Raw genomic sequence first — 13895 nt, 5'->3', positions numbered from 1 at the left:
CCATACATTTTTTTAAAAAATCACTTTTAATTTTTTAATATTAAATTTCTGAGAGTAAAAGAAAAAAGGTTAAGATTAAGTTGTTCACAATAATAAGAACTATCTTTGGAACCAAAATTTTTTTCACTACAGTGGGTGAAAATCTTGAAACACCTCCTCCAAAAAAGGCAATAATGTAAATATGTCCAAGCTGTAATTTTAAAATATACCGATGTAAATTTACAAAATTTTATTGTAAATTTTACAAATTCTACTTAAAATTCCTAAAGAATTTTAAAATATTTAATTTTGAACTATCACCTAAAATTTAATTTCTCGTAAATTGCTAAGTTTTTGTAAAAAAAAATAGTACGTAGATTAGAAATATTTTTTCATTCAACATAATTTTATAGTGATTTTTTATAAATGATGGGCCTGATATAAAGAAATCATGTCCATAATGGGTAAAATATTAAATTCAATTACGGTCTGCAACTAATAGTTTTTGTACCTAAGAGAACAAAAACTGCAATCATCTTTGAAGACCTACAACAGTATTCTCAACTTAACCATCACCGGTTGGGCAAACAACTGTCCATTGTACCGTGCAATAAATTAAAAAAAAATATATTATTAACAAAACATTCCCATGAAAGGTGCACCTGTATGCATATAATGTAGATATTAAATTACACGCATGTAACCGGGGATTTCCGCTTTAAAAATAAAAACTTTTAAGTCTCATTGACTGTACGGTTTTTGCTTGGAGAGACCAATTTTAAAATTCCGACGTTTTGTCGGTGAAAAGTGCCGACAATCATTTGTTCACCATACAACATAAACTGATAAAACAGTTTTTTTTCTCCCCCTTGTTTAAATCCCTGTTGGGTCGATCCGACAGGTCCTTGTTTCTCGGTAATTCTATGTGAAAGAGCAGGTACCTGACGAACGACCTGCCAGCCCATTCAAGTCATTTAAAGGGTCTGACTTCAACAAAAGGCCGGATTTTAGGCCAGATTTTGAGAGCCAAGGGACGGACTAGTAGAAATTAGGTTTTCCATCTCTTTTTGATCTGTATAAGCTCATATCTCAATCTTTTATCCTTATATTTAACATCCTTTTCTGATGTTTGGATTTGGAAGAGTTTTTTATTTGATTGAGTTTTTCCACAGAACTCTCGTTCTCTTTGGCAGTTTCATCAGACAGAAAGTTTATCTTGAATTTTTTCAAGGTTTCCTATCCATTATATCTTCATGAATCCAATGAGATTATCTACTAAAATTTAAAAAATTACTCTAAAAGTGCTGGAAACCTCGACTTAAGTCGATTTGTTTCTGCGTAATTAAAAGATATATCGTTCATATTTTAATATATAAAATTGTCGTCAGTAAATTAGTAATTTTATGGGACATTTTAAGGTAAAACAATGTACTCAGTTGCTTCTTGTCATTTCCGATTTATAATTTTCTTATAGGCCATAACTTTCTTATTTTAAATGAAGTACAATGCGACTTTTTTCGTCAAAATCCTGTTACCTCTATTAGACACCAAGTTTAAAATAATTTAATTACATTTATATAAAATTCTGTATTTGCGACAAATAAATCATTAATCGCAATTTTCTATAGAAACAAGTAGAGATACGTCAATTTTAATTTCAGGTTATAGCAACTTGCAGCATTGAACTGTTGAACAGGATATATAGCTTTAAATAAATCTTGTTTAACCTCGTATTTATGATTATGTTTTGTCTATAGTTCTTTTATATATACTTCCGCAATTCGCGTCATTGTTAATATACAGTGCTTTCATTTCAAAACGATCCACCCTTAATAACTTTCTTAAGAATGAATGTGTACCGTTATTTGCGAGAAAAAAGAGTGTCTTCAAATTTTTTTTGCAGTCTTATAACTTTGTATGTGTATTTATTTCACTTATATTTTTTGCGAAACCTACCTAATAGGCACAAAAAAACACTGCAATACCTTACTTTTTTAAGGCGTTTAAAAAACAGGCGATTTATTATTGTTAAAACTATCAGTTTGACGCGTATAATTTTTTAATTTTAGTTAAAACAGTGAGTTAATAAAATGGTGTATACGCTAGCCGAAAGAATAGAAATAATTTTCCTTTATGGAGCTCAAGATCGGTGTGCTCGCAGAACCGCGAGAGCATTCAATGAAAGGTTTCAAGATAAAAACGTGAATCATAAATACGTATTAGAATTGATACGAAAATTTGAAGAGACGGGATCGATTTGCAATAAGAAAAAATATGAAAATAGAGTTGTCGATGAAGCATGCCAAGTTGAACCACTAGGACAATTTGCTATGGATCCAACTTTGTCTATACCAAAGGCCGCAAAACTAACAAATATTTCCACTGGTACATAGAGTTTAAAAAAAAATAAGTTCTTTCCTTATAAAATTCATATTCTTCATGAACTCGGAGAAGATGATTTTGATAGGAGAATTCAATTTTGTGAAGTGATGTACCAGCGAATTGACGACGATCCCCATTTATTGAAGAACATTTGCTTCAGTGACGAATCGACCTTTTTTTTAAATGGCCTGGTGAACAAACATAACTGTAGATACTGGGATAATGAAAATCCGCATGTTTTTCGGGAAGGCCATACCCAATATCCCCAAAAAAGTAATGTTTGTGCAGGAATTTATGGGAATGAAATATTCGGACCATTTTTTTTGGAAGAAAATTTGACTGGCGAAATTTCTTTAAAAAATTTCATTTATACCCTTCCATAATCCAATCTATGGAAAATCAAGTAGATCAACATGGTGCTATGTTATTGATTGAAAATAATATACATTTTCAGCAGGATGGAGCTCCCGCGCACTACACTTTGGTAGTTCGAGAGTGGCTTGATGAAAATTTTCGAGAAAAGTGGATTGGCAGACGTGGTGCAATCGAATGGCCTGCGCGGTCTCCAAACCTAACCCCACTAGACTTTTTTCTTTGGGGCTACTTAAAAAGCAAAGTTTATAAAACCCCACCTGAGAGTATTGAGAAGTATTTAAAAAATAGAATATTTCAAGAATGCAGAGAAATTAGCGGGCAGACCCTTGCCAATGTTCGTAAGGAGTTTGAAAATAGTCTTTTTTATTGTCTTGCTAATAACGGCGCGCATTTTGAACATTTAATAAAAAAAAATTTGTTAAACTAATTAAATTTGGTTTTCTACCCTACCGATTTAGACTTTAATTGCTTCTTGGTCAATCAATTTTATTTTTTTTTACAACCATTGATAGCATAATGAATGCCCTTTAAAATAATGTATCACACCATGGGGTAGCCATTGACACCATGACATACCAAAGTTTGGCGTAAATAAAATATTCATTATTTCTAGAAATTTTCGCTAACTATTTGCTTACACATTTACCGATATCATTTTTGGTACTGTTGAATGGAGAATTTTACGCTCCTTACTATGATGTATCACACGATGGAGGTTCCCATTTGACATATTAAAGTGAGGTTAGCTGGAGGTGAGGAGGTGATTGACAGAACTTCAGTAAATGCATAATTAAACGTCCCCCTGAATATCTAATTTGACGTGTTTTTTTTTTTTTTTTTTTTTTTTTAAGAAAGTTATTAAGGGTGGATCGTTTTGAAATGAAAGCACTGTATAGAGTCTAAGTTAGTAATAAAGCAATAATATAACATTAAGAACCTTTTTTTAAACAGAAGTATTATATCTTAGTTTAGTTATATTAGTAACGTTTTATTATAATTAATAAAGTATCAATAAAATAATGTTATTTATGCTTTATTATAAATTGGAAGCGCTTTTATATTGTTATATTAAACGAGTTGAATGAAATAAAAATATTTTATTAGCCTGGGCCTTTTTTGCGCTCAAACACTATACAGGGTTATTCACCATATACGACATGGAATATTACGGCTAAACTACAGGTTAAAAAAAATTAAAAATTGGAATTATCAGAGGCGTTCCAGAAGTATATACAAAGTGTTTCAAAGTGCAGAAACATATCAAAGATATATTTTTTTTTAATGGAATACCCTGTATATTATTTGATTTTTGGATTCTACATCCTAAATAAAGTTAGGTTTTATTAAGGTTAACCCAGCCTAATCATTAAAGTTTTCGAGATATTTTATATTTTGTGAAAATACTGAGACAATTTAAATGGTAAATTCCTTAATTTTTTTATACCATATTTGCACTGAGGAGCAATAAATGATTAAATTTTACATTTCATTTGTAAAAAAATTACTATTTTATACAGGACGTTCAAAAACTAGGTTTAAATTATTACAGTTTTTACAAGGCAATAAGTTGCACCCTGTATTTTATATCACCAATAAATATGACATTGAATTCTTTTTCGAGTTTAATAAGGCCTTTCTATACCTAAACTTTCACATTTTTATAAACAAAAGCAATAATTAATTAAAATCCGGATTTAAAAAAAAATTAAAACATGATATTTAATAGTAGGCGATAACAAACTGACATGTCTATTATTTTCTTGTAATTTTTATTGTTTTATGCATTTTTTGTATGTAAAAGTAACTGATTTATGACGTGTAATCAAGTTTAAATAATTATGGCTTTTGAGGTAAATTTTTTTTAGTTTAGTCAAAATGTATCTGAATAAATATAAAAAAGTATATAAATTCTTATAAAATTAAGTTTAATGACAATAATAATTTGTTTTTATAATATTATATAGCGTGCTATATGATAATTTAAAGCGTATTAATTTGTGCTGCTTGGGTTTAGGCTTTAGCAAATTGTAAACATGCCGCCGTAAAAATACGTCACTGATTTTTTTTTAATTTTATATACTTTTTAAATTGAACTATTAAAAATATTTTTTATTCTTTTCTATTAGGATTTGTTGTCGGTAGTACAAACGTTATAAATCGTAATTTATTATTGAACTTTATTATCAATTACTTTATAGTTTATTCAAGTTGCAAATAAATTTTTTAATAGAGAAAAATGTTTTATAATTTTTTTTTCCCAATTATTGTCGATAAGGTATTTCCTGAGACGCCACTAGACCGGATAATTTAATTACAGGCTTCAATTAGGCACTTACCACTAGAAATAACTCAGATATTTATTTTAAAAAAAAAATTATTTTTTTTAAGTTTGATCTGGTATCTTTCATATTTTTCAATGAGGATTATCAGACGCGTTCCAGAAGTATCTTTTAAAATTATTTTAATGACATACAGGGGGTTGGCGAAAAGGGACTGTTTAGGCCTGCTTGCCGAGCTCTAGCTCTCCCACCCTTACTACTACAGGGGGTAAAACATATCGAAGCTATGTTTTTTTAATGGAACACCTTGTATATTATTTGATTTTTGAAATGTAAATCGTAAATAAATGCATGTTTTATTAAGGTTTACCCAGCCTAAATATTAAAGTTTTCGAAATATTTTATATTTTGTGAAAATACTGAGACAATTTCAATGATAAATTCCTTAACATGTGTTTTCTCTTTTTCTACCACATTTACACTGAGTAGCACCAAATTAATCAATTTTGCATTTCATTTGCAAAAAAATTACTATTTTATACAGGACGTTCAAAATGTAGGTTTAAATTATCACAGTTTTTACAAGGCAATAAGTTGCACCCTGTATTTTATATCAACAATAAATGTGATATTGAATTCTTTTTCGAATTTAATAAGGCCTTTCTATACCTAAACTTTCACATTTTTATAAAAAATAGCAATAATTAATTAAAATGCCGATTTTTTTTTAATGAAACATAATACGAGGGCGAGTCAATAAGTCCATGACTTTTTGAATTTCCCGCCCTTTAATGGAAATGGCAACTCTGCTCCTGTCAACAGAGAACTGTCGGTTGACGCCTGTCAAAATTTGAACAAGCTGCGTCATTTAGTTTGTGTTTGACAGCTGTTGATAGCAGACTACCACTCGTTTTGAGAAGAAAATGGAAAAAAGTGAATTTCGTGTGCTCATTAAGCATTATTTTTTACGGAAAAAAACCATCACTCAAACCAAGGCTAAGCTTGATAAATATTATGGGGACTCTGCACCATCCATTTCCATGGTAAAGAAGTGGTTTACTGAATTTCGATGTGGCCGTACAAGCACGGAAGATGCCGAACGTTCTGGATGCCCAGTCGAGGTCTCTACATCCAAAACCAATCGAAAAAATTCACGATATGGTTTTAGCCGATCGGAGATTGAAAGTGAGAGAGATTGTGGAAGCCATAGGCATCTCACATGGTTCAGTAGTTTCAATTTTGAATGATCATTTGGGTATGAGAAAGCTTTTCACAGGATGGGTGCCGCGTTTGCTTACAATCAACCACAAAACGCAACCGTGTGACAAAAATTAATAATTTAACTAATTTCAGCGACCTTAGACCAATTTCAATTATCCCGGTCATCGCTAAAGTTTTGGAAAAGTTTATACAGCCGCAAATTTATGACTTTCTCACCTCCAATAATATTATTCCGCATAAGCAATCTGGGTTTAGAAAACAACATAGCACGACATCTGTCTTACTAAACGTTACCCAAGAGATAATTTCTGCAATGGATAAAGGTGACTCCACAGCACTTATAAAGCATTTTGACACCTTGGATCATCATTTGCTTTTGGCAAAATTGGCTTATTATGGCTTTGATAATGTTTCCCAAATGTTTTTTAAATCCTACTTATCCAACAGAAGGCAAATGGTGGTCTTGGAAGATCAGACTTTTTCAAATATCAAATATATAACATCTGGAGTACCTCAGGGATCTGTTTTGGGACCTCTCTTATTTCTGATGTATGTTTCTGATTTGTTTAAAGTTGTAAAATACTGCCAGATCCAGGGGTTCGCGGATGATATGCAAATTTATCATTCTTTTAAAGCTGAATCTGTATTGGAGGCATCAAATAAAATAAACGACGATCTTTCTAGAATTTCCTTCTTTTCCTCTCAAAATAATTTAAAACTCAATCCTTCAAAGTGTTGTGTTATGTGCTTTACTTCTAAGAACACAAAAGGTTTGCATTGGACGGTTTAAAGCTTTTTGTGGGAGGTAATCAGCTAAGTATGGTTGAATGTGCAAAAAATCTTGGATTGCTTTTGGATGATGAATTGCGCTTTAAGTTACACGTTTCTAATGTTATTAAAAAGTCATACTATTCTTTAAAGCCATTGTATGCAAACAGAAATATAATTAATTTTAAGGTAAGGAAAAAACTGTGTGAGTCTTTAGTATTACCTATTATGAATTACTGCAATATTGTTTATTTTCCATGTTTAGACAAAATCACTGCGTACCGTTTGCAAAAGCTACAAAATCAATGCTGCAGATTTATTTATGGACTGAGAAAGTATGATAGAGTCTCTGCAAGGGCTATGTGAACTTGGTTGGCTGCGCGTGGAAAATCTGTTCTCTTTGCAATTGGCGGTTTTTGTGCATAGACTGCTAGCGTCGTCTACTCCTCCCTACCTCCGCAAAAAACTTACTTTTCGGAAAAATTTACATGAAGCAAATCTGAGATTTATAAATAAGTTGTCAATTCCTAGATATCGAACAGCCTTCTTTCGTCGTAGTTTTCTGTATAATGCGGTGACAATTTACAATGACCTTGTTCCGAATCCTATAAAAGAAATGTCAGTAGCGGGTTTCAAGAAAAAACTAAAGCTGCATTTTTTAACAAAACAGAATAGCTAAATTGTCAGTAGGTATTTCTTATTTTATAATTTTTTGATTTTTATGGACCAATGGGTGTATATCTGTTTATTTTTATATTAATATTAGTGTTACCATTACAAATGTTAATTTTTTTCTTTCTGTTGTGCTATCTAAAATAATTTTGCTTACATTTTTTTAAATAGGTTAAGTAGATTAGCCTTTGGCTAGACACTATTGAAAAGTACAAATAAAGGCATTATTTATCTATTTATTTATAATTTCCCAGAAGTGTTTGGCGTTATTCAACCGCAATATGGACGAATTTTTGCGTCGTTTTGTCACCGTGGACAAAACGTGGATCCACCACAACACACCGGAGACCAAACAGCAGTCAAAACAGTGGATTTCTCGGGGTGAATCAGCGCCCAAGAAGGCAAAGGTGGGTTTGTCAGCCATGGCGACCGTTTTTTGGGATGCACGCGGTATAATCCACATTAACTATCTTCAAAAGGGAAAAACAATGAATGAAGAATATTATACCAACTTATTGGATAGATTCAATGAGGAACTGAAAGAAAAGAGGCCACATTTGGCCAAAAAAAAAGTTCTTTTCCACCAGGACAATGCAAGGGTCTACACATGTGCAGTTTCCATGGCAAAATTCCATGAATTAGGTTACGAATTACTCCCTCATCCATTCTATTCTCCAGATTTAGCCCCCAGTGACTATTTCCTATTCCCAAACTTAAAGAAATGGCTCGGCGGAAAGAGATTTGACTCCAACGACGAAATCATCTCTCAAACAAATGCCTATTTTTATGACCTCGACAAATCATATTTTTCCGAAGGGATAAAAAAATTGGAGAAACGTTAAACTAAGTGTATAGAACTCAAAGGAAACTATGTTGAAAAATAAAATAACTTTATATAAAAACCTGTCTTTTATCCAAAAAGTCACGGACTTATTGACCCGCCCTCGTATTTCATAGTAGGCGATAACAAATTGACATGTCTATTATTTTCTTGTAATTTTTATTGTTTTATGCATTATTTGTATGTAAAATTAACTGATTTATGGCAGGTAATCAAGTTTATATAGTAATGGCTTTTGAGGTTAATAAAAAAAACTTTACCCTGTAGTTTAGCCAAAATATTTCGTGTCGTATGTCGTAAATAAATATAAATTCATATAAAATTAAGTTTGATGACAATAATTTTTTTATGCTGTATAGCATGCTATATGATAATTTGAAGCATATTTTTGCTGCTTGGGTTTAGGCTTTAGGCAATTGTAAGCATGTACGCCACTGATTTTTTTTGTACTTTTATATACTTTTTAAATTAAACTATAAATATATTTTTTTTATTTTCATTTGTTATAGGTAGCAAAAACGTTATATATTGCAATTTGTTATTGAACCTCAGTACTTTATAGTTTATTCAAGTTGCAAATTAATTTAATATAGAATAAATAGAGGAAACAGTTTATTTAATACAATTTTTTTTCCAATTATTCGTATCTGCTGAGACACCACTGGACTGAATAATATAATTACAGGTTTCAATTAGGAACTCATTACTAGAAATAAGTCAAATATTTATTAAAAAAAAACAATTTTTTTTTTAAGTCTGACCTTCCAGGTGTTTGTTTATGGCGAAAAAAAAAGTGCCAGAGATAATAAAAATAAACAAAAAAATGTCTGATAATGCCAAAGGACTGCTGGGTGACCATTTAAATAATAAAATCAAAACATATATACAAATATATTTCGATAAGCTACATTGTTTCCTTATTTCTAAAGTAAATTTCGAATATAAAAAAATAAAGGCACATCAAATATACAGAGAGCAGAAGTATTTGTTCATTAAATAAAGGCATTTGACACCGTATTATCACCCAGTCCGGTCCTGTGGCATAATCTGACATAGGAAAACCTGTCGTCAACAGGTACAGCTACAGACAGGTACTCACTCTAAATAATAGATTTGTCCCTCGGGGGTGCGCGCTTGTTCCCATCCGGGGGGCAGGGGGGTGTTATCATCTGATTTACTTGCGACATCGTAGGATCGTTGTTTGATGTGATGATGTGCGGGGGGTTGTTGTTGCCCCACTGCGTACGTCTGCTGTAGGGACGCAGGGGAACTGTGGGCCCTGTGGTGGGCCGTCTGTAAAGGCACAGAATTCACGGGAGCGGACACGTCAAATGCAGAATCCACCGAATTTTCGCGAGAGTGATTTATAGATTTTGAGCCCGTGGACGGTGGCGTAAAGAATGAATCCGGTAATTTTCTCATGCTCCAAGGTACTTGCAAAGGCCTTTTGGAGTCTGGTTTTAAAACACTGTCGAATAAGGCTTGTAAGTCGGTCTCAGAGTCCTGGTCAACCCGTACGACTTGTTTGGCCTCGTCTTGGTTCCGTGCCATGATCACCGAATTGTCCCGTAAGTTATTATTTGAACCGACACTAACCACTAACCAACCAACCCAACAACACTGACTGCCTACAAACACGATCTGTCAGTGTTGATCCCCGAGTTATGGGGGGCTGTTTGATTCCGAAGTACCAGCCAGGTCAACTGTTATCCCCAACCCCCCAATATTTACACACAAAACCAACCAACTAACCAACAATCAACTCGATCGTGCCCACTGTTCCCTGCGGCTACTCGCCCGTTGCACTGAGCACTGAGATTTTTCTGTCGTTGTCAGAATCTCGTTTGACAGATTGAGCGACGACGGTTCTCGGTGGTTCCTACGCCACAACCCAGTACACCCAACACGTACCCATTTAATTCGCGTGAACAAATAGTTCGGTTTTAACTTCGCTCAGTTCATTGCAGTGCGTTTCCCCGTGCATCCTCCTGATGATGACGCTCCTTAGGTGCGCAGAAACGTTGTTTCCGATCCGACGGAGGTTGCCGCGCATTGCTCAGATTCCACGCTCGCCGGTTAATGTACTGTAATGCCACAGTACATTTGGTTTTGTCGTCTAGCAGTGGCGGTACCAGTTTTTTTTCGTATTTTAAAAGCAATTAATGAGGAATTTCATGTTAAATGTTTATACTTTTTGGCGCCCTACGTGTGTGTTTTATAAAGGGTAATTTTTAAGTTTGTAGGGTTATGTTAAGTATCTAGGTTCTGTATCTGTTGTTGCCGTTTTTGGTAATTGATCAATTTACCACCCAACAATTCTTAGAATTTTTTGGTACAGTGGACCACAAAAGTGATGGTACAATAGACAATTTATATATAAATTTTATTTATAATTTTTATATCAAATAAAAATCAATTTTTACTTTTATGTATTTATTTTTTCCAATGCCCAACAACATAACATAAACCTATTTGCATAATATATCTAACACACAATAAACAAAAAAATTAAATAAAATTTTCTATAAAAATTTAATCCACAAAAGTCAAGGTACTCTTAATTTGTGTAAATCAAAATATGCAAGTATCTTTTAAATTTATTGTTATTTTGTTATTTGCTAATAAGAACATTCCTCTAATACTATTCTGGCATTCGTTTTCAGTATTCACTAGAATATTTCTTCTTAACTTTGACTGGTAAATACAGTGATAATCATGGGAAGAACCGAATTAAGTGTCAGTGAGCGGAAAATTATTATTAATTTGCATAGAGAGGGAAAATCATACACCAAAATTGCAGAAGTGATTAAAAGAAGCAGGTCCACTATACAAAAAGTAGTAAATCGTTTTCAAAACGAAAACAGAATTGAAAATAAAACGCGAACAGGACGTCCTCGGAAGCTGTCAGAGCGCGAATCCCGGTACATATTAAATGAAATTAAGAAGGACCCAAAGAAAAGTGCCATACAAATATCATCAGAGTTAAGAGAAATGTTTGGAGTATCTGTTCATGAAGAAACTGTTCGCCGGAAACTTAACCAGGGTGGATACAAATCCTGTAGTGCACGTAAGAAGCCCCATGTTAGCGATATTAATAGAAAAAAGAGACTGGAATTCGCTGAAAAGTACAAGTCTATTGAACTTGATTTCTGGGATAAAGTTATCTGGTCAGATGAAAGTAAATTTCACATTTTTGGGTCCGATGGTCGTGTCAAGGTGTGGAGGAAACCCGGTGAAGCTCTTAATCCGAAAAATACAATCAAAACAGTGAAACATGGAGGAGGTGGAGTAATGGTTTGGGGTTGCATGGCAACTTCAGGTGTAGGAAATATTGTTTTTATCGACGAAACAATGGATCAAAAAGTATACTTAAATATTTTAAAAGAAAATTTACGTGCCAGTGCTGAAAAATTAGGGTTGCATGAGAACTATTACTTTCAACAGGATAACGACCCTAAGCACAAAGCTTATACAGTACGTCAGTGGTTGGTTTTTAATACTCCCCATCTGCTGGAAACTCCTCCCCAAAGTCCCGATCTTAATCCTATAGAACATTTATGGGATGTTTTGGGGAGAAAAATTCGGCAACATGTGATTCATAATAAATCAGACTTAAAACAGGTAATTTTAGAAGAGTGGCCAAAAATATCCAACGATGTGACGAAAAAACTAGTTCATTCAATGCCAAATCGCTTAAAAGAGGTTATTAAACTGAAGGGTTTTCCCACGCGTTATTGACAGAACTTTATTAGCCCATAGTCTGAAATGTACCTTGACTTTTGTGGATTAAATTTTTGTAAGAAATTTTATTTTATTTTTTTATTTATTGTATGTTAGATATATTATGGAAATAGGTTTATGTTATGTTGTAGGGCATTAGAAAAAATAAATACATAAAAGTAAAAATTGATTTTTATTTCATAAAAAAATTATAAATAAAATTTGTATTGTAATTCTCTATTGTACCATGACTTTTCTGGGCCACTGTATGTTTAGGAAGCTTACCTTAAATCGAAATTTTATGTTGTATACAGTGCATCCGTAAAGTAGCGGATAATTTCAATATAATAATAATAATAATAATAATAATAGTTTATTCAAAATAATAATTAACAATATTACAAAATGTCTATAATAACGATCAAGAGAATAGTGAATAAACAATGATCACAGAAGTAGCGAGATTACTACTTGTACGTGAATATGAATTTAAAAGTTTTACAGAGTTAATCTTATCTAAAATTTAATGACTACGATATAATGTTCAAAACATAGATCAAGATCGAGTATGTCCAATTCGGTAATTTTTAAGGTCTATATCGAGGTAGTATGTCATGTCCAGGTTTGTGTGATTTTATTTGCTTTCTTTTCAATTTTACATGGATTTGCTAAAGATTATGTTTAAAAGAAAAGCATATTTATATATCATAGTATGTTACATATTATGATTTAATATATTATTAAACGTTTCTCCGTCCGTCCGCTGTATCCAGTCTTTCACATAAAATTTAAAATTTTTTTGATTTATTTTATCTTTTATATGCCCCGGAACCAAATTATAAATCTTAGAGATATAGAATCTAAAATATCGCTGACCAATAGTTTTTTCATTTCGTGGAACTACAGCGCTTTGATTTTGAGCTCGAGTAGCATATGAATGATTCACATGTTCAACTGTGATTTTCCTTTTATAAAGATTTAAAAGTAACTTTTGAACATATAATTGTTTTAAGTCAAATATACCAGCAAGATTGTATAGCTGATCAGATGGAAACAGTTTGTCTTTATCATAGATTATTTTTAAAATCCATTTTTGAACAACTTCAATGGAGGACATATGGCAATTTCTTAATCCACCCCATCCGCTGAGTCCATAATTTAAATGTGATTATACCGGAGCAAAGTACAATGTTTTTAAGTGTTTAATATCCATAAAATCCTTAAGTCGTTTAAACTTAGATATCAAGCCTCTTAATTTGTTTGTAAGTTCACCTGCATGTATATCCCATTTTAAGTGCCGGTGTAATGTTATACCTAAATACTTTATGGAATTTGCTTCTGGTATCTCAAAATGGGAGTTTATATTAAGAGGACCCATCAGAGGCAAGTTATTAGTGTAAGATGTAAATGTCAAATACTTTGTTTTAGAGGCGTTTAAAGACAGTCTGTTTGATTGAAACCAAGAGGAAATTTTTCTAAAATCAGCTTCAGCGTTCTGTTTTAAAGAATTCCATGAATTTCCTGAATAACAGATGGCAGTGTCATCAGCGTAGCTTACTATTTCCCCCAAAATATCAATCTTAAGTAAGTCATTTACATATAATATAAATAATAATGGGCCAAGTACAGTGCCTTGGGGTACCCCACAGGTTATGTCT

At 32.5% G+C, this 13895-nt stretch overlaps 1 protein-coding gene across 2 annotated transcripts in view; it reads right to left on the bottom strand.

Moving 5' to 3' along the window:
* LOC126748631 (transcriptional coactivator YAP1-A) overlaps positions 1-10508 on the bottom strand; it is a 52292-nt gene extending 41784 nt beyond the window's left edge. The window contains exon 1 of one of the 2 annotated variants that reach the window (XM_050457986.1): positions 9617-10508. In XM_050457986.1, the coding sequence (XP_050313943.1) occupies positions 9617-10068 (452 nt within the window). In that variant the 5' untranslated portion in view covers positions 10069-10508. The remainder of the gene's footprint in view (positions 1-9616) is intronic. The other variant, XM_050457985.1, reaches the window with a different exon arrangement.
* Between the last annotated feature and the right edge of the window lie 3387 nt (positions 10509-13895).

Source organism: Anthonomus grandis, chromosome 22, assembly GCF_022605725.1.
Source record: "Anthonomus grandis grandis chromosome 22, icAntGran1.3, whole genome shotgun sequence".
Classification (NCBI taxonomy): Eukaryota; Metazoa; Arthropoda; class Insecta; order Coleoptera; family Curculionidae; genus Anthonomus; species Anthonomus grandis.
Note: the sequence above shows the minus strand (reverse complement) of the source record. Positions and strands in the feature narration are given on the sequence as shown.